At 34.1% G+C, this 21,420-nt stretch overlaps 1 protein-coding gene across 2 annotated transcripts in view; it reads left to right on the top strand.

Moving 5' to 3' along the window:
* The window catches only part of HBS1L (HBS1 like translational GTPase), a 75,480-nt gene that overhangs the window by 524 nt on the left and 53,536 nt on the right, over positions 1-21,420 (top strand). The window contains exons 2-5 of one of the 2 annotated variants that reach the window (XM_006200078.3): positions 3,068-3,133; positions 10,365-10,493; positions 13,173-13,367; positions 14,611-16,793. In XM_006200078.3, coding sequence (XP_006200140.1) covers positions 3,068-3,133; positions 10,365-10,493; positions 13,173-13,367; positions 14,611-16,079 — 1,859 coding nt within the window. In that variant the 3' untranslated portion in view covers positions 16,080-16,793. Of the gene's footprint in view, positions 1-3,067; positions 3,134-10,364; positions 10,494-13,172; positions 13,368-14,610; positions 16,794-21,420 lie in introns of those variants that run through there. The other variant, XM_006200076.4, reaches the window with a different exon arrangement.

The raw sequence follows: 21,420 nt of genomic DNA, 5'->3' as shown, positions 1-21,420 counted from the left end.
CTCTCCTCGACCCGCCTTTTAAAAATGCCCGTGAAGCGTTCTTATTTGTAAAACACGGATTGCCTTAAAGCTTACATTCAGCTGTTTTGATGTAACTTTAGATTTACATGGTAAATCTTGTGTGTTTGTTCATACATATTTAGTGCAAAACCTGGCTTGAGTTGGCTGCTTTATTTTCTATACTTTTAAAGTTAAATTGGAAACTTAGGCGATGGTAGAAAAGATACATATTAAAAAGACCCCAAAAGTAAGTTGATTATATGATCTTGAGGTGAATACTCAGTTCTTGGTTGATCATGCTCAACATAAATGTATTTTTTGGGGAAAAAAAGCAGTATTGGAAAAAAGTGGGTTTCGAAAAGGACTTACTGAATTTAAAGATGATATAAAAGAAAAAAATGTGAATGTTGTCTAGTTTACATTTAGACCAAGCACAACATCTCTATGCAGTGGTTACTTATAGGCATCAATCACCAAGCATCATACAAACTAAAACTATAAACAAATGTGAATGAGTGCAGAAGTATAAAGACCTGTCACTATCACTTTGTAAAGTATAGAGCATGAAGCTTGTTTATTATATTGGTGGTTGTTATTGGCACTCCCAGCAGATTATTCTACAACATCAGTATGCTGTAATCATAGTGGAGGGCAGCTAACACCTTTTGCTACATTTAGTGAGTGTGATCCAGTCAGCCTGGCACATGTTAGGTTCCTGGTGTTGCCTTCAGAATGGAGAACTTTTTAAATATTGCAGTGGATGTTGGTATTGCATGTGGATCACTATTACCAGAGTAATAACTTTAGCCTGGGAGATATTTTTGCGAATATGATGTAAAAGACATGAGTGGGCCAAATTACTGCTTATTCACTTCTTCAATACAAATTTATCATTTCATCGATCAACATCAATTGAGTGCTTAGAGAACTGTTTGAGCTTTGGGGACCAACAGTGAGGGGTTTGAGGGAGTCTAAAGATGGAGATACACAGTAGCAGAAGATGATGAAATGCTACCAAAAGTGCTCACAAAGTGCTATGAGAGCTACTTAAGTGAGGACACTGTTCAGAATGAGTTTAAGCAGGATTTCTATGTAAAGGAAGGCATCCTGAAGAAGAGGTGCTTGGCTTGATGGAGTAAGTACTAAATATCTTCTCACCTTGGCAACTCCAATCAGGCTGTCAGGGTGTCAAGTTTCTTTGGAATAGCTGATGACATCATAACCAGGCTGTTTCTATAGCATAAGTTCATCCCCTATTCTTGCTTATATGGGTTCTACTTATTTTAAGTGTCCAGTTTATTTCTCTTCTTCCTAGTTAAACTTTCCTTTTTCTCAGATAATAATTTAAAAATTCCCAAAAGAAGTATAACTACATTTCAGAGATTTAGCGCTCCGCAACCTATTGGTTCCTTCTCTTAACTCTCATTTTGTTCTTCTCTGTAATTTGGGTAGTATTTTACATGACTATTTTACCTGCTAATTAATAAAAGTGCGAGGAGGGCAAAGCCCATACTTAATTTTTTTATTTTTTCCAGTAGCCAGCACAATGCTTTCTGTACAGTAAATACCCCAAATATTATGGGGGAAAAGAACTGCTTTACAAAAATCCCAGGAAAGAATTCTCTTTATCTTTTGATATTGTGGCACTTTTAGGGTCAATTTTAGTATTGAAAAACTGACCTAGTATGAAAATTCCTGTTGCTTTTAATGTCTAAATACATTTTTTTTTTGTGAATGGTGTCTCTTTTGTTTGCTAATACATTTTTATTAACTCGGGATTGAGCATTAATTTATTGAATGTTACACATTTTTATCCAATAGTAGCATGTATCTAATTTTTCTTTGCCGTAAATATTTGATTTCAGCCTTTGAACATGCTGTTTCTGCTACTGCTACATGAATACCCTCAGAAATCAGTGAACTATCCTTTGGAATTGGTTTAAATATTATATTCCTGGGTATCTTTCCCTAGCCACCCCACTCTTAATTCTGTTTTTGTTGTTTGTATGTGTGTTCCCTAGTCATTCTGTATTTCTCCTGTCTCAAGCACTTGTCGTATGCTTTTGTTATTGCCCATTTTCTTGTCTGTGTTCCGTGTTAGATTTTAGGTTTGTAGAGATCTAGGAATATGCCTGTCACTCAGTCTTGTACCCCAAATGTCTTTTATAGTCCCTGGCATAGTCTTAGTATTTGTTGAATGAATAAAATGCATTTATGTAAACATACTTATATTCCTTGTGGATTTTTAGTTGTAGTTTGTTTGATTCATTAACTTACAGTAAAATAAATATTGATTTATGCCAAACATGTGTCAGGTAGTTGGCTAGACAGTCTTGCCCTGAAGGAGCTTATAGTCTCATGGAGTCAACCAGCTATGGTGATTTGAAGACATTCAGTTGCAGGAATTGTGCTGGGGAGTTAAAGTGGCAGTGAGGCTGCTGCTGTACCCCGAGGCGTCAGGGAAGGCTTCTGCAAATAGATAACGTTCTGTGCTGAAACCTTAACCAGGAGAAGGAAACAGCCTTAGGAAAATCTAGACACAGAGGATATTCTAGTCAGTAGGAAAAAAGGCCAATTAGCTAGAGTGAGGGAAGTTTAGGATAAGCTGGTTTTTGTACATTACCTAGCTCTACATGAAGAAAAACTGCTTTCATGGTCTAATTGTATACCCTCCACTAGTCAGTTGTATAGAAAATAAGTGCTTTGGTTATAGAAGGCACTTGGTGAAAAAAAATGGGTGGATGGCTTATTTCAGATTTTTGTCAATCCTGGAAAGACAAGCACTTGGTCTATAGGATTATTCTATGATCACATGAAGTAAAAACTTGGAAAAACTTCATAAAACTCAATTAGCTTAAAAACCTAAGAACATGTATATCTTTATAGAAAGTCAGTGCATATCAATTTTGTGTAGAATTTTTAGAATTTTTTTGAAAAGTGGACATTCCAAGTTCCTTTCATTTAGATGAACAGTTTATTTTGGAGAGAATTCAGAAGCTTCCTCATTAATAACTGAGAATATGAAAAGAACTTGTAAATGAATGTATCTCTTGTATTTTTATTTTAGATTTTGAAGATGATGATTTCTATGGCCAGTCTGTAGAGGATGATTATTGTATTTCGCCATCAACAGGTAAATTTTTAAAAATAATTTGATTTTATTTGGGGATTTAAAGATGTTAAGTGTTATTGTCATTCTAGGAGTGTTCCAGAAGGCTATAATATTATGTACTATTTAGAAAGATTCTTATATGTTAACTTTTAAAGGTATGTAAAATAATTTCCTTACTTATGAATAGAATGTACAGTTTTAATTCCATCATTTAGCTTTAAACAATTTGAAGAAAAGTCTAAAAGCTATGGTTTTCCAATATTTTTTGCAGCATGCAGTTAATCTAAGTTGAGTCAAATGGTAATTTAGTCAGTAATGAAAATCTAAAACTTTTGAAGACAGACAGCAGTTAATTTTTTGTCCCCCTGAATTTCTTGGATATTGGAAACATTGAAGTATTATGCATAGACTTCCCTTCATACAGTACTTTAGTTTATCTACTGTTAAACAGTTTGGTAAATAAATGAAATACATGCAGTTCAGACTTCTGATGGAGCTGCAGAGTAATTTAGAGTTCAAATTCCTGTAGGATTCCGTATTAGAGCTGCATCTTCTGTCTCATCTACTGAATGATATCTTCTTTGTCATCATATCAAGAAAACATTCCTGTATTCTTTACAGCAAAAAACAGAGTCTTTGACCCAGATCTTCCTCTCATTTCCCTAACAATACATTTGTCTTCAAATTTTAGCGTATTCTATAAACAGTTAGTTAAAATGCTCTGCTAAGTTTTACTATGCCTTAAAAACAGGTGCAGTTAGATATAGTTGTCTACAAAATAAATATAATTCATGAAACTCATTTCCACAAGTTTAAAGGTTCAGTGTAGTAATTTAAATTTCCATCAAAGTCTGCTTTGTCTGTAATACATTATGGTCCGCTGAGCTGTGCTGTATACTTACACCTGCTTTAAGCCTCCTCTTAATCTTTGCAGACCACATATGTCCCTTCTGACTTTTTAGAATTTCTTTTTCTTTCTAAAGGCATAGGTAGGTGCTCTAGGAGTTGTCTTAGCACCTCTACTCCTCCTGTCATCTTTTTTCCTGTTACTTATTACTCTGAAATGCATCTGGTTCTTTATGTGGACTTCCCTCATTTAGCCTAACTAATCAGGGCCTTCCCTCTCTTCCTTTAATGTTACATTGTTATCATTTACCATCCCAGGTTCCTAGGGGAACAGGTAGACAAAGTTGAATGCAACCTTTCGGAACCTTGTGGAGGCGCTCCTTGGAGCTGGGACTTAGACCTGTGACGAGAGGGTTCTGCTTTGTTGCTATGCCGTTGAAGTTCAGAGGAGGGACTGTGGAGTTGGGGCTCAGACCTCTGAAAAAGAGGACGCTGCATGGCTGGTTCTGGTGTTTCTGAAGAGATACTGAAGTTGGGATTCAGCCTTTTGAAGAGGGAATTCTAGCTAACTGGATGGTCATGGTTGAAGCTGGTTCTGGAAGTTTTGGAAAAACTGCAAACTGATATTCATTGCTGTTACTGGTACAGACGATTTATACAAGGTGAAGTGTTGTGGAGGTGATGGTAACCAGTCAGGAAGCAAAAGGTAAAGGAACATGTGTGTTCCTCTTCCGGCCTTCCAGTCTCCCTTTAGCATCTTCCTGGTGGCTGATCCTAAAAGGGAGCCAGCTGTCAAAGAAGAAATATGCTTTGCAGAGACTTCAACCCCAGCATTGCAAAGCAGAGAAAGGAAGGCTGGGTTAGAAGCTGAGGGGTGGCTCACTCAGCATTCCTTTAAAGCTCGTTACTCAGAGATTCAAAAAGACCGTATTTTGTAGGGATTGGGGTTTTTCCCAAGGAACCTTCCATGCACTTGTCATTTGTAGCATGTTAAAAAAAAATTAAGGGTTAACCTTTTTGGGCTCCTGTAATTCATCATCATCAATTGACTAGGGGACAAAGTGATGTCTGGTAGCACTAACTTCATCACTTGTATTGTAAGTGCAGTAGAGAGCATGGCCTGTTTATGAAACTGAAAAGATGATGTGGGTGTAATAATTAGGTTTGAATTTAAAAAATGTCTTATACATAGCAGAGACTGGATTGAAGGTAGTACATAAGTGGATGTATATAGATTAGGAGACTATTTTAATGATCTAGAGGAGATGAGGATATTTCAGGACTTTTCAAAATGTGGTCCATGTATCATTTGCATCACTTTAGAATTTATTAGAAAAGTAATTCTTGGCCCCACCCCAGAGTTAAAAACTCTGAGGGTGGGTCACAGCTCCACCAGGGTATTGCTGATGTTTCCTTTGAGAACTGTTTGTTTAGGACAGGGGTGATAGCACTGGATTTGAAAATAGATTCAAGAGATGATTACAGGAGCTAAAGTCTACTGGACTTGGAAGTTGGTTAACTGTGGCCTGTACAAGGAAACCTTCATAGAGAGAGGGACAACTGAAAGACATTTTAATGTTGCTGGTTAATGCATTCATTTATCTAGGCTTATCTAAATAAATCAAGCTGAATCTTGAGTAATGAGCTAAGGGTACACAAAGTCAGGCATTCTGAAGGTGTTTTTCTGAAATTAGCTTTTATGGCCTACCTTCCTTAAGGTCATAGTTTATCCCTTGTCTCTCACATATCTTGATGTGTGTTGTGTGTGATTCATATTTAGGACAGTCTGACTCTGAGAATTACCTTTGTACACACCAGGAAGTCAACCCACTTTATCAAAGCAGGAATTAGTTTAATGGTTTTGAGTTTCTTCTGTGACAAACTTGTATTTTTAACGAAAGCATGTGGTTTTAGATTTTTAAATTTTTCCAAAACATGTATAAAGAAGCAGTCACATCAGATCAGAAACTTACTTCTCCTCTTTAGTGGTATATTTTTCCAAGTGATGTTCAATTAAAAACTGAATAGTTTTAGAAGGATACTTTCTGTTCTTAAAGAAGCAGCAAATGTCATTGAAGAGTTGTGTTATATTCATGGTCTAATGAATTCTGGTAGTTGAGTAACTTTATCAGCTAATAGGAATTTCTCTCTAAAATTCACTATGTATGTTTTTGAAACTCTAGTAAGCACAATTTTCCTGGTGGAAAGGTGATTCCTAATGTTATAGCTTTTTTTTTTTTTCCCCTTTAGAAACATTAACTTTGGTACTGAGTATTGAATATACATTAGGGAGCTGGGGGTAGCAAAAAGAGCCTATGTATAAAACTTTATTTAAACAGTTATAAATTTTGTTTTAACTAATTTAATTAGAAGTTTTCAAAGATAAACTGAGGCATATTGAATTTTTAAGAGTTTATCTGAGCAAACATCAGTTTGAATCAGGCAGCTCCAAACTGGAAGTGGTTAGGAGTACTCCACTGACAGGAGCTGGGGCAAGGTTTTTATAGAGAAGACATGAAGCAAGGCACGGAAATTATTTGATTGGCTATAGCTTAAACTGTTACATTATTTGGAAGAGCCCAGGTGGCTTTTTGTGATTGGTTGTTCTTAACTCTGAGGAATTTATAGAAATTGACTCTGAGTTGGCTTTCCCCTTGCTTCCACTTCAGTCTAATGGCCTCCTTGTATGATTACTTAAGCAAAAGTTATCCTTATTCAGTCCATTCCAACTCAGAACCTTTATTCAGCATCAGTTAACACGTTGGAAAAACCCTATTGTAACTAAGTTATAAATGAATTTGTGATAAGGCAGCTTGTTAAAAGTTCCATTTAAACAACAGTATGGAACAGTATTGGGGGGGGTAGAGGGATAGTCCTGCCTGAAGAAGTCTGGAAAGTCTTCTGGAAGGAGATAGGATTGGGACTGGTACATCTGGGAATGAGAATGGCCTCCTAGCTGGAGGAAACAGTGCTTGAGCAGTCGTGTCTAAGTGAGGTGTCTTTAGGAAGATTCACATGATTGATGCAGTTGCACCAGGAAAGAGGGCTAGGAAAGGAAATAAGAATCAAACTGTGGAAGGCAGTTTTTAATTTTCAGTGTGTAGTGTCAGCTTACTGTCAGCTTACTTGAGTAAGGGGGTAGTATTTTAGGAAGGTAACTGATGATGGTATACAAAGTGGACTACAGCTGGGGCAGACGAAAGAGGAGACTTGTAGGCTACTGTTTCCTACCTTAACTGACGATACGATGCCCATCAGTTGGGAGTGATTGTAATAATACAGATTCCCTGCCCCATTCTAGCACCACGTGACCAGAATCTCTAGGCAAAGAAGTCTAGAAACCCGTATCTTTGAGTGTCTCACATGATTTTTATTTTAAGATGTTTAGGAAGTAATATTAGGCAGTTTCAAGAGTCAGGTTTTGAATTCTCTGAATTTTTATGTTTGTCAGAATGCTTTAAATTTTGAAAGTCACTCTGGGTGTCCAGTTTTTCAGAGAGCGTTTCCATCAAAATTTATGATTTAGATTTTTAGGAAAAAAGAGCATTTTATATTTATCCTTCTCCCCATTGCTTTTCTTGCACTCTTTTGATCGTATTTGTGGCCTTTTGGGCTCTCATTTCACCTTCAAAGATCTGGACTATTTCTTTTTTCCCCAGTAGTGATTTTCCCTGGGGAAGTTTTCTATCCACCCTCCCTCCCCGCTCTCTGGCAAATCCAGCCATTATTTACTTCCAAAACAGTGGTCACAGTACAGGTTTCTGAGTTGGATTTGTGTGTGGGACGGGGTAGAAAAAGCCCCCAGGAAGAGTGGGTATTTGAATATAAAGTGAAATCCTGGACTTTGAGAACTTCCTTTTCTCTGTTAATATTTTTTCAGTGAAAATCGTTGGCAGAAGTATGTGATTTCTTGCCTTACTTAATTTTTGATATGTCTTAGGTTTTTCCTCAGAGTTCAGAGCTGTAAGTTGGGGAAAGTATATTTGTTGCTTTTAGGCTAAACTGAATGGTTTATTACCGCAGGACAGTGACTTGAAAATCATCAGGCACTAGTTGATGAAAATGGCCCTGTTTACAATTTTTAGTACTACCACATTTTATTGTATCTAAGATGCCATGGTTGTAAGACATATTATTTTATATACCACTTAAAAAAATCAGCTGTCAGTCTGAATATTACATAATACTAAGATGCCATTTGATTGTAAGACTTGTCCCTCATTCTGCGAAAAAATGAAATGGAAAAAGTGGTCATCTTAGAAAATCTGTGAAATCGAATGTTTTTCCTGCTGTTTAACCATTGCTGATTTTATAATGGCAGTATTATATTTTTCTTGCTTGAGGAGGGGGAGGGAATAGGGAGATATATATATATATATATATATATGTGTGTGTGTGTGTGTGTGTGTATGTATAAATACACACACACACAGCATAATATGTCATTCTTGAAAAACCTGTGACCTTCAAAATTGTGTACTAAAAAATAACAAAACCTCTGGGAAAAAATAGGATCATGACAGACCACTCAGCCTATAAAGTACTTAAAAAAAAAACAATAATCATCTAATAAAATGCTTGCACATTTAGAAAGTTACACTAACTTCCTAATAAAGATATATTCCAGTAAACATAGGACTTTACATTTAACAAAACAGGTGAAAGCTTGATAGAGGTGTAAGGAAGAGTTGAAACCAATGAGTGATGTTGCAAAGACAAAATGCTCACAGGTCTTGGAGAGTCAAGCAAGAAGCATGCACAAAACAGCACATGAAGCTGAACTTAGCCAAGAGGAAGAATGTGGGACTGGCTGGCATTACAGGACAATTGCAGTTACAGTATAATGTTCTGTCGTTGGTGTTATTGGACTTTGCAGCTATTATTTGATGATGTGAAGTATTAAAGTGTTGGGGGAAAAAAATCTCATCACTCAAAGCAACTTGAATGCTATACCCTCATCATTCCCCTGTTGATTATTTGGTAGAAACTAGTTTGTGTTAAGGAAACATGCATTATAGCAGAATAGAATGGATTCTCTCAACTGCTTTGTGTTTCTCTTATTCTGTTCCCCTGGGTCAAGATATTTCCTACCTCTTCTTCAGTTTTTCTGATGTTCTTGCCTTCCTAATTATAACTGCTCCAATCTTTAGTAATTACTTAAATCTTCTGTGCTTCTGCAGTGCTTGTCATCTGTGTTACTCATTTGACTTTTTAGAATATATCATTACATTTTCTTTTTTTTTTACCTTCCCTGCTAATCTGTAAGGCCATCAGTGATTTATACTATGAATAGATAGCACTTATGCCATGGCCTTTTGAGTATAGGTGTTATGCGGAAGCCATAGTTTTATCCATTGTTTATATATGCATTGTCTATAATTTTGAATGTAGTTAGCTTCCCTTACTTTCATGGATAGTGCCTTCCTGAAAACATGCACAAAAGTCAAATGTGGCAACGCTAAGCAATAGACTTCCATGTTATGTGCTCTTCCAGAAAGCTAACTAATATGAAATCCCTGATAACACCTTGCCTTTAGAATACTGTATTGATATTTTTATCCTTCTTAAACTTATTCTTTAATTTTATTCCTTCACAATTGAACACATTCTCCAGGAATTGAGTTTGTTGGTCATCTGGTTGATATGGAAAAGTGAATGCTTTGGGCCTGCATGATGATTTTCTCCTTTGCTCACTTGTATTTCATGTATGATACTCAAGTATGATTTAGAACTTTGATATTTCATTTTGTCTTTTCACCTCTTAATGAAATATATAATGCCTGGTTATGTATTGAGTGATGACACTGCCAGTACTGCATAGTAGCACAGACTTATGTCTGAAAGTCAGGAGTTAGGTATACAACACTAATACACAGTGTCAGTGTATGACTGAAAATAAGTTGTTTCAGAGTTAAAACCTATGATTTTGGTCAGCTCTTGGGTTCAGGCAAAATTAGCAGCTCTTTGAAAGTGAAAATAAACCTAGTCAGTTTTGACTATTTTCTTAATTATGCAAATGAGCAAGTTTGATACGAGGTTTAAAATATTTGTACCAAAGAGGAGAAAATTTCAGAGAAGATGGAGTAGTAGGCAAGAATGAGATATTAGGAAAGGTAATATTTGAAAACTAAAGAAAGTAAGCCCAGTGAAATGGTTTTGGAGATAGGAGGAAAGAAAGAAGATGATTGTAAGAGGCTAGTGAATGGTTAGTAAGGACTTTTGAACAGGGTTTGGGGTATGATATGTTTTGTCTTAGTTTCTGTTTTCATCCATTATTATAGAATGTGGGCAAATGACTGTAGGTAGTAGTTCAGAATTTTTAATTTTTACTTTTAACTTTTGTAAAAAAAAAAGTTAATGGGAAATGGGCAATATTACAGCATTTTTCAATCCTTTTATATTCTAGCTGCTCAGTTTATTTATTCACGACGTGACAAACCGTCCGCTGTTGAGCCTCTGGAAGAATATGATTATGAAGACTTGAAAACATCCTCCAATTCTCTTTTGAACCATCAGCTAAGTGAAATTGATCAAGGTATAGTAAAAAAAAAAATAGTCTGTGTTTTATCTGAAAATGATTAATCAATTTATTGAAATTTACCAGTTTTATTGTGATTGTTCATAATAATGATTGGGTAGTTATGGTTTAGAACATATATCTTATATCTTCAAGGAAAATTTACATCTTATTAATTATATTTTTTGAAAAGTGTATGGTTAATTGTATGGTTGAAAAACTGATCATGTAGCTGTTATTTAGTAACAGATTTTTGATTGGACTCTTCTTAGGAGAGAAACTTAAGTGACGTGTTTTCTTTTAGCAATATTTATTGTTTCATAAGCTCTGTGTAGAGCTTATGGATAGATTACAGAAGCTCATTTCCTTGCAAAGTGTTAGGTCCCAAAAGTCTGGTTTTAGTTAAAAAAAAAAAAGTCTTTTTAAATCCAGAGTAACACTGTACAAGTGTTCTGATTGGTCGTAGCCTTGAAAATTAAATTTCAAGATAGAACTCGTAAATGATAATGATATTGTTCCTGAATTTGCTTCTTTTTGGTTCTCTTAAACATTTTAAAAAAGATGTTTTGTATTTTGGCTTTCCTCTTTTATAAATAAATTCCAGGTATGACATTGTTTCAAACATAGTAGTCAAGCCATAGGTTGATAAACAATGTAGTAGAACTAGAATTGCCTGATACAACAGTAATGCCATCTGTTGGTAGTGAGCAGGGCTGAACTGATTTGCTCTTTCTATAGAGTGTGGCTTTGTTTTGTAGATGTTTTTAAATTGAAAATTTATGACAATTTGGAAACAGAAGAAATGTATGAATCTGGGAGCTGATCTTTGGATAAATAGGTAAAATATGTATCAGCCACTAATTAAATAAGAAAAATGGAGAGAAAGCACAGATACATAAAATTAGAAAGCAGAAAGGAAAACAACAGAGAATAAAAAAAATTCTTTATCAGTTCTGTGAATACATTTGACAATCTGGATAAAAGTTTGTAGAGGAGTTGCTGTATACACTTAGTAGTCTTAGTATTTTTAAAAAAATGTGTTACAGTTGTCCTTGTGGTGTTAGAGGGCAGAATAGAGTAGAAGTCATACTTTTATGCTTTAGAATGATTAAGGAGGTATGAAATTCAAAGATAGTGTTTGAGAATAAAACTTAATCTTTCCCACTTGACATATGTAAGTAATTGCATGGTAATAATAATAATGATCGTAACTAACCGCTGCTAACTGCTTTCCAAGTATTGTTCGAAGTGCCATTTCAAGTATTAACATATTTAATCTTCGTAACAACCTTATGAGGTAGGCCAGCTGTTGTCCTCACTTTGCATGGGAGGAAAATGAGACACAGAGAAGTAACTTGGCTAAAGTTGTACCAGCTAGTAAGTAGCATTAGGATATGAACCAAGACAGTTTGACTGCATATCTCTACTCTTTGTGTATGTGTAAACAACAGTTGCTGTAATTAATTAGAAGAGGCCCTACTCTAGCTATATGAAATATTCTTTTGCATATTTAGTAATTCATGTATTTATGAAAGAAGTGTAATTTTCCAGGTTTAGCTTGTTAGCTGAAAATTAATCTTGGACTCAGGTAAAACAGAATTGCCCAATATTTGAGGAATTTATATTTAATAATTTTAAAGGGAGCAATGGAAAGGGTATTAAATACTTAAAAAAAAGAAAAGGATATTGCCAGTAGATTTCATGTTCAATATGTAAGCATGTAAAATGTCATGTAAAGTGCATTCTGTGAACTGGTTTCATAGAGTAAGGAGTCTGAAAATCTGAGTTCTGTTTTAATTATTGCTAATTTCATAGTACCATTATTTTCAGTCATCTTATCTTTATGAATTAGAATTTGCCTGATATATCTATCATAGAGTTATTAAAAGGATTACAAAAGTTATTTTTATATATATGTATATATATAAAGTATTTTGAAAATTGTCAAGTGCTATTCAAATATAAATTAATATATTCATCTATTTTTATTCAGTGGCCTCTAGGTACCAGGTACCATTTTAGGATCTAGGAATATAAAGCCTTTGCTCTCATCATTAATGATTATTATTAGTAATTGCTTTTTATAATAATATAGTCATCAGAAAATAATCATTAAAAATTTTGGACTTTCAGATTTAAATTTTTTATTTTTAAAATGAATGTCCATTCTCTTAATCTACTGAACTTCCTTATTTTTATGGCATTTTTATACAAGTTATCTTGCCTATTTTTAAAACATTGTTGAGGATGATTTTATTTGGCTAGGAAAAACTAAAGTTAGCTTAAAAGAAAATTTAAGGTAGTAATGCAGGAAATTTAAGAAGTACGTTTCACTAACAAGTTAGAAATATTTTCATAATGAATGCTACCTTTCTATACATATGAAAAATAACCAGTACAGACATCACTATCATTGACTGAAGCAGTTATTTCTATATGCAGTTTATACTTTTTTCAAACATTAGTCAGTAGTACTTTGGAGACATTTATTACAGTGATTTTTTAATTATTGAAATTGTTCCTCTGATAAGGGGAGGTAGGTATATTGTGGTTAAGAATAGAATCATTGTAAATTTTGCCAAAGAAAAACAAGAGTTGAACATCCTACTATTTCACATGCTTTTTTCAGTTTTGAAGATTGAAGTTTCTTTCATGACACCAGTTAGTACAGCTTTTAATTATTGTTGTCTGTTCTAGCTCGTCTCTATTCATGCCTTGATCACATGAGAGAGGTACTTGGAGATGCTGTGCCAGATGACACATTGATTGAAGCAGTTCTGAGGAACAAGTTTGATGTGCAGAAGGCTTTGTCAGTGGTTCTGGAGCAAGATAAAATGCAGAATTTGAAAGTCAGGAGTGAAGAAGCAGTATCTACAAGAAAGATAGCAAAAGGTATGCTTTTACTTGTTCTCTTTTAGCTGTTTTACAGTTAATACTTTAAAGAGGCTTTGATTTGCTTGAGCTGTTAAAAAAATGGGCAGAAAATTTTGTATGTTATAATAATTCTTGATTATGATGAATTAATTTTCCAATTTATGAATTTTTAAGCTGAGTGCTATGTTCCCTTCACTGTACTAAAGCCTGCTTTTTGGTAATTTCCCTGCTTGTTTTTGTAACTAATGGAATATAAAGGAAATAAAAGTAGATAAAAATAAGACAAAACACTTTTTGCTTCTTGTTAGTATCTTACAGATCTTTTTAATTATTGCTGTTGTTTTTTTTTTTAACTCTAATGGGTCAGGAGATGGAAGTAATAGTCAGACAATGTTAGAAAATCCCTTTATGCTTTTAGCATTTAATAAAATATAATTTAATTTTATTTAAATATCGTAAGGTATCATAATTCTACCATGCTTCTGTTTCATAGACAGATCCTTCATTTTAAATTTTTAGAATTTGGGGTTAAATTTGGAATTTAGTCCACATGAGAAGGGAACCACTTATATTCATTGATATGATATTTGTCAGTAGGAGTGTGGTGATTTGTTACCTGGGTTGATATTTCTTAGAACCTGAAGACTAGATTTTTGCCACAACCAAATTGTATGTAGTCTGTTACTATGAAATAGGGGTCATTTTTATTTAAATTAAAAAAAATTTATTTTGGATTGGGGCAAGATGCACTTTTCACTGACCAGTAACATGAGAATGAGTCTGTAATATGTCATCTATATTAATAGTTTATCCCACTTCACAGTGGAAATTATAGGGTATATTTGTTTGCTTGTTTTTAATACATAAAAAATACAGAAGACGAACTTTACTCTTTCCATTGGTTTTTTTAGATGTTTTGAATTTGAGACAATCCTGACTATAATTTAAGTATCTTAAAACCTTACATTATAAAATCTGTGAAAATTAGAACATTGACTAACTTGGTAATTACCTTTGTATATATCAGTGAACAAAGTATGAAGGTCACTTAAGATGGTTAAAGGAAGGTAAAATCCTTTATTTTTGTTTTTTAGAATATTTACTTTTTATTAAATAATTAAGTATCACTTTATTCATGTCATAATCAAAAGAAACATTTAGTAATTAAATGCCTCATTTCATGTTTCTTTTTGGTTGCTGTGACTGTCTTCTGCATATGTCAACCTATTCATCTGAAAATTAATGGCTCTTGTAAGGTAAGGAGTCTTATTATCTTCCTCTGAAGTTTCAGCTGATAATGCTCAAAACTCTTGTCCTCAATCTGCAAACCATCTGGATTGCAGTAGCAAATCCTTTGATTTTTCTGCCCCAGGAGCAAAATATGGATTATGTCATAGTTCCTCCATTGTACCAAGTCGCTATTTACTTCATAAAAAAAAACTTGACAGACCTAAAAGTGAAAAGAAGCTAGAATCATGTAAGTTAACAAAAGAGCTGTCACTAGCTGACCTAATTGATTATATGCCAAGAGATTCTTGGAAAAGTCAGCCATCAGTCAGATTATCATCCACAGATAGTCTGGAGAGTCCACCTTCAAAGAGTATAGATGCTGATTTGTTTAGACCTCATGCATCTGAATGTATTGCTAAAGATGATTCTGCGTTCAAAGAAATACCAGATTTAAAATCCTTAATGATAAAAAATACAACACCTAATAACTATCTATTTATTCAAAATAATTCAGTACCTGATTTGCAAAATATTCCAGTACAAAACAGCTTTGAAAGTTTAAATAATCCTTTGCTCTTAACTAGCTCTTCGGAAAATATGGCTGTTGATGATTTAAATGCTAGTAAAATGGCTGAAGTTGGAAGTGTTTCTTCAGTTGAACAGAGTGCCAAGAATTGCATATTAAGAAATGACAACTTGCAGTTTTCCCAGTGTGAAAGTTCATCTTTAGCTGAACTGTTTCAGGAGCACAAAGAAAACAATCCAAGCGAATGCTTTACTTTATCTGATCTTTGTAACCAGCCATCTGCCAGTTTCACAGATCTGAGTTTGGGATCCTTCCCCTTGTCACAACTAGCAAATCGGTATCAGTCTTCAGCTGGAATATCAGAATTAACAGGCTCTCTGTCATCCTTGGCATTTCGTAAAGCTTCTCCGACAAGAGACCTTGAGAATTTGTCACTTTCTGATTTGATTGCAGAAACAATTGATGTAGACAACTCTAAGATTAAGAAAGAGTCCTGTCCGCTCAGTTTATCTGAAGTGAGGGCACCTGAAATAGATTCGAATATAGATCTCAGTGTCCTCATAAAAGCCCCAGATAATGTTCCAAGATCTGTAGTAGACCAATCTGTTGCTCCAACATCAGGAACTAAAGTTCTAAGTTCAAGGTTAGGGAAAGATTCCAATTCTGCTAAGGATAATAAGAAAAACAGTAAAGGCTCTCTGACTAGGAAACCACCTTTTTCTCTCTCTTGGACCAAGGCTCTTGCTGCCCGACCTTCAGCTTTTGCTTCAACACTGTGTCTTCGTTACCCATTGAAAAGCTGCAAACGACGCACCCTTGACCTCTATAAGAGTTTTCTTTATAGCAGACAAGTTCAAGACGTAAAGGACAAAGAAATAAGTCCTCTTATAGCAATAACACCATTTGATTTCAAATCAGCATCTCCTGATGACATTGTAAAAGCTAATCAAAAGAAAGCTTTTACTAGAGAATAGTAACAAAAGGAAAACTTGATAACTTTTGTAGAGCTCTTTCTTTTAAATTAATTTGACATCTTTATAGCATTGCTTTATATTATGGGATTTAATTTGTGATTTTTATATTAAAATTGTCTTAACATCAGTTGATAGCTTTAGTTGATACATATTTTTGCACTGAATTTTTTTTAACAATCTTCTTTAGTGATAACTGGCTTTAAGTTGATAGCCTATTGAGTGTATGTTTACCAAGTACATATGGAAATTTGATGTTGTGAAATCAAGCCTCAGCTATTTTTGTTTAAAGCATTCAATTTTACAAGTTTTTACAATGAGATGTTTTCTTTTATAAAATATTTTTGTGCTTTGTTCTCAAGTGAGAATGCTACCACTTGGGATTATTATAGTTTAGTGATGAAGATTTTTCTTATATGTAGCATAGCATCGCTGAGACAGTATTATATTTTAAAATATTAATGATATCATTCCAATTTCATTATTTTCTGCAGGTGAATACTAAGACTTTTCTACTAGAAAATCTTACAATTCCTGACTTTTAATAATACTGTGGAGGTTGTTGAAATACATTTTTCATGATAATAAAATGAAAATCCTTTTAAGGGGCCATGTACATATTGAAGATGGATTAATACATAAATTATTTTTATACATTTTCAAAACCATTTGTCCTAAATGCACACGTTAAAATAAATATACAGAAAGCCTTTTCAAGTATGGTTGCATGTTCTTTGAATAGATAATCTTATCAGAGCTCTTTAACTTTTTTACTATAAGTAATGAAATGTAGAGTTTTTGCTCTTTGCTGCTGATGGCTTGTACATACTATAATGACACAGTTTCAGCAATGGCAGACCAAATAAATCTTTTAGTCAGTAGAACAAATAGGTAATTCAGCCCTTAAAGCAGTCATCCTCAACTGGCAGCCAGAATCACTGGGGGAGTTTTTTTCAAAATACAGATACTGCGGCTTCACTCCAGACATGGTGACTCAATCTCTGAGGGATGACACTTGGGAGTGTGTATTTTCATATTGGTCCCCAGTTGATTCTGATGGGTCACTTCTACTTGAGAATCACTGCCTTAAAGAAATCAATAGAATGATAGGAATTACTAATGCTAAGAATAATATCCAGCCAACTTGAATTTTTAATTTGTATTTTTAGTAATTAGAAATACTAAAGAAAATTGCTAATTAGGAATTAGGTCTTTTGCATAAGAAGATGCTGCTATAATATTATTAGTATTTCTTGCAGAAAAAAATATATAAAATGTTATTTCTTAATAAAAATAAAATAGCTATATTTTCCCAGTAAAGAAATATTTTTCTCTGACAGCTACTTCACTATGAATTTGATAATTTTTTTTTTGTATTTCTTGTATGTTTATTTTCAGGATGACATTCCAGTATTTTTAGCTATATGTGATTTTTTTATATCCAATGTTTTGGTGGAAAAGTTTATGCCAGCCTTATGGCTTCATTGTTCTTGACCAAACACTTTTTATGATGTCTTCAGTTCTTGTTTTTAATGGGATATTTCAGTGCATATCATACTGATGCTTAGATCATATAAATTACAGGTTATATTTTATGATTGATTTTAAAGTTTGAATTACCCACCCCAGCTGCTGATTTTCTTTTTCTAGTCTTGAACCTTAATTAAACATTTTAGTAATTTTGAACTATTAGTCTATGACTCATCAGCTGGATTTATAAATGGTAGGCAGTCTCCAATTTGGAAGCAAATTGTATTCTAAGTGTTTGTTTGGAACTGTCAATTCCTGATGGATTAAATGCTACACAGGTGGTTCTTAAACACTATTTAACCCATATTGAAGTTGAACAGTGTTACTGTTATTTTATTTTCTTTTATAACTAATTTTCAAGTGGAAATACACTACTTTTTAAGCCATATAGTAGGTTTTGTAGCATGAACTGTATCTCCCTTTGTTGGCTGATGAGGATTGTAACTACCATTTAGAAAATTTTGTTTTTTTAGGGGGAAGAATTCTATATTGCAGGGTGATAGGGAAGGTAACAATTTTTAAATAGCTCTCCCTATTTTTGTTGTCATGGCCACTGGTCTGTCAGGTCTGTACCTGACGTGCACTTGCCCTGTTGACTAAGGAAGTGTCACAGTCTCTGAGATTCAGAGAGTGGAACCAAGAAGACCCACTGCCCCTTCTACCCTTGGCCATTGGCCCTCGGTAAAGAGACAGGTGCTTGCTCGTTCGTGGATACATCCCTAGTGATGACTGTTGCTTGCACTAAGTGTATATTCTGTACCAGCTGCTGTTTATTGACTGACTGCTGTCTTGGTAGCTCAGGTAGGCTAAGTGTTTTTGGTTTAGCTTCCAGTTCAAATATCAGTTTTGAAGTGCAATGCCATTTTTACTTGTGTTATGATCAAATGCATTAGTAGTTTACTTTAGGAATTAAAATAATGTGATTATATTCTAAATGATATAAATGTGAAAGACATTTAAAATGACCATTTTTACTCTTCACTTTTTAAAATTTTTAAAAGAGCTGATGTTCATAGATCTTTTTCCCTCTTGCATTCTCAAGTCTTTGGTTGGTTTTTTTGGTTATGGTTCTTGTTACCATTAATTGTCAAGAACCAGGGTTTCAGTTTTGTGCAGAGCACTTTGCTTAGCTTTTCTTTCTTAATTGTTCTATCTTTTTCATGTTCCCAATCTACTGAACTGGTATTCTAACCCTTTTTCCTCCCTTTAGCTTTGAATCTTCCTTTCTTAAGCTTTTCTTTCACCTGTTTTCTTCTCATATTAACAGTAATACCATTCCCAATGTATTATATTTAATTTTTAGTAGTCAGCGGGAGGTCGTGCAACTAATTGTCACACCAAGAATAAAATTAGTCCAGTGCTTTTCTATATGTGGACCATTGCAAATAAACAAGTATACAGTCATATATTGAGGAAGAACTGTGTATCAAGTTTTCTGTTTTGTGTTCACACAAGTATATATTTGCTTGTAAAATCAGATTTATAGCAGCCTAGAAATTGTTTTCTATTACCTGTATAAACAAAGGTAATACAGACTGGACAGGGAGGGATTGATATGACTACTTTACTATTACATAAGGCTCAGTGTATGCAGTTGTATATTATAACTTTAATTTTCAAGGTATAAAAAACTTGTCACATTTTGATTGTATATATGCATTTTTGTAAAAGCTACGTTGAAATAAATTATAATTCTGAAGTTTTCTTAAATCAAGTATGAAAACACAATTTATCCATTAGGAGTTTTTACATAAACTTGGTATTTCAGAATGGTATTTTAATAATTTATACTGAAGGTTTCTGTAAACAAATTGAAAAACAAACTACCTGGTTGTGAAGAATTTCTTTGAACTTAGTTGTCATTTAGAATTCTTGTTTTCCAAAAGGTAGAATTTTATATTTTTACTTTTTAGAGCTCACATAGAAACACTATCAGAGTATAGGTTATGGTGATTTTGGGTAATGTGATTGCAAAGATGACAGTGAAAGGTAAAAAAATTGATAAATTGTACATTTCTGATGTTGACATGCCTGGTTTATATTACGTGACTTAAAGGAAAGCATCATTTTAGTTATAGAATGTATCCCAAGATGAACAAAGATGTAGTTCTCAAATGGGAGGGGAAAATGAGTACTTAAACACATAATTATATTTATTATACTGTGCATAACGCTCTCTGAGGTTGACATCTTTGTCTTCCTGATCCAAGCTGCCATTGCCCTCTGTTTCCTGTCTTTATTAGTAGTATCGCCATCTTCCAGTTGCTTAAGCCAGAAACTTAGATAGCATCGTCCTTGATTGCTCTCCCTCGTTTACTTATAATTGATTACCAGTCCTATTACTTCTGCTTTACAAATAAGTAAATATATGTGTGTACATATACAGTTGATTGTTATTTGTGGTAGTTGTGTTTTATAAAGTCATAAATTAGTGAACATTGAACAAAATGTGCAAACATTGACTTAGTGAATATTGAACCATTGCTTCTACAGGAAATACAGGGTTAGGTTTCTGTGATCCTCTGGTCACATTTTTGGTCAACCAGTCAATACATAACCTTGTTTTATGTATCTGTTTAAAGAAACTTTATTTAATATAGATTATTTATATGTTATTGATTCACTGACATTAAACTCATGGCCAGTAGCACTATAACTTAATGCCTGAACAAAGGTTATCGAACATGTATCTTTTATTTGTAAGGCATATTGCAGCTGCCTTGTGCTTAGGAACACTAGACAGTGCTTCAGACTACTCTTGGGGACCATTTTAAACAGCAAAATTACCAACTAAAAATCACAATGTGAAAAATGTGGCAGTGAAGATTAGATCATGAAAAGGATACTTGTTTACAGTATGAGAGCTGAAACAAGAAGGCATCACCTTGTTCAGCCTTAACTGGAAACAGGCATGCTGGGCGACTCAAATACTTTGCTGCTCTGCACCTGTCCTCAGGAGACTGCAAAAGTTCTGCAACTAATAGTTTTGGGGTTACAAATAAATTTTAGCAAGTAGTTGAATTCACAAAGGTGGAATCTTCAAATGAGGATTGACTGTACATTTTTCGACCCACTACTCTCCATTCTTATTGTTACTTTTTCTCTTAAAGTCCATTAGCTTTGGGTGGAATTATTAAAATATTTAACTAGCTTCTTTACTTCTCAGTTTATTTTCCCCAGAACACTTTCTATAATACAGCCAGAGTAACTTTTCCAGAATATAGCTCTAATAATTTTCTGTTCCCTTTTATAAACCCTTTATTTTATAAGACCTTTCATCAACTGGTTTCTGTTTGTGTAACCCCCTATCTAAATCCACCCAAGAACACCTACCTGAGTTTCCTCTGCTTCCATAGTGCTTTGCTCTTCGCCCTCTGTTTCTCCTTCTGGCAATTAGCTCTTGAGGTTGTAGTTTGTGTATCACTTTACTCCTAATCCTGGAATAGGGGAACCTTCATCTGGACCCATAGTTCACTGCATTCCTTTTATTGCTACCCCATGTAAAATCATAACTATCCCCTCACACACCCATACATATAGTCCCTTTCCCTTATTACTCTTTTTTATTCCTAATAACCCTTACATATTTGACATTGTATGTGTATACAGTTTTTATTATCTCCCCATCGCTCCTCACACTCTCTCCTCATGCAGTTTCTATGAATGTAGGGTTTTTATATGTTCATATGCTTATATGCCCCAGCTTAGAACGTATCTGCCACATAAGTGTAGGAAAGGATTTAAAGTAAAAAGTGAGTCTCACTCTTTAATACAGTCCCATATCTTGTTCCCTAGAGGAAGCTGTGAAACAAAT

Source organism: Vicugna pacos, chromosome 8 (genome assembly GCF_048564905.1).
Source record: "Vicugna pacos chromosome 8, VicPac4, whole genome shotgun sequence".
NCBI classification, from domain to species: Eukaryota; Metazoa; Chordata; class Mammalia; order Artiodactyla; family Camelidae; genus Vicugna; species Vicugna pacos.
Note: the sequence above shows the minus strand (reverse complement) of the source record. Positions and strands in the feature narration are given on the sequence as shown.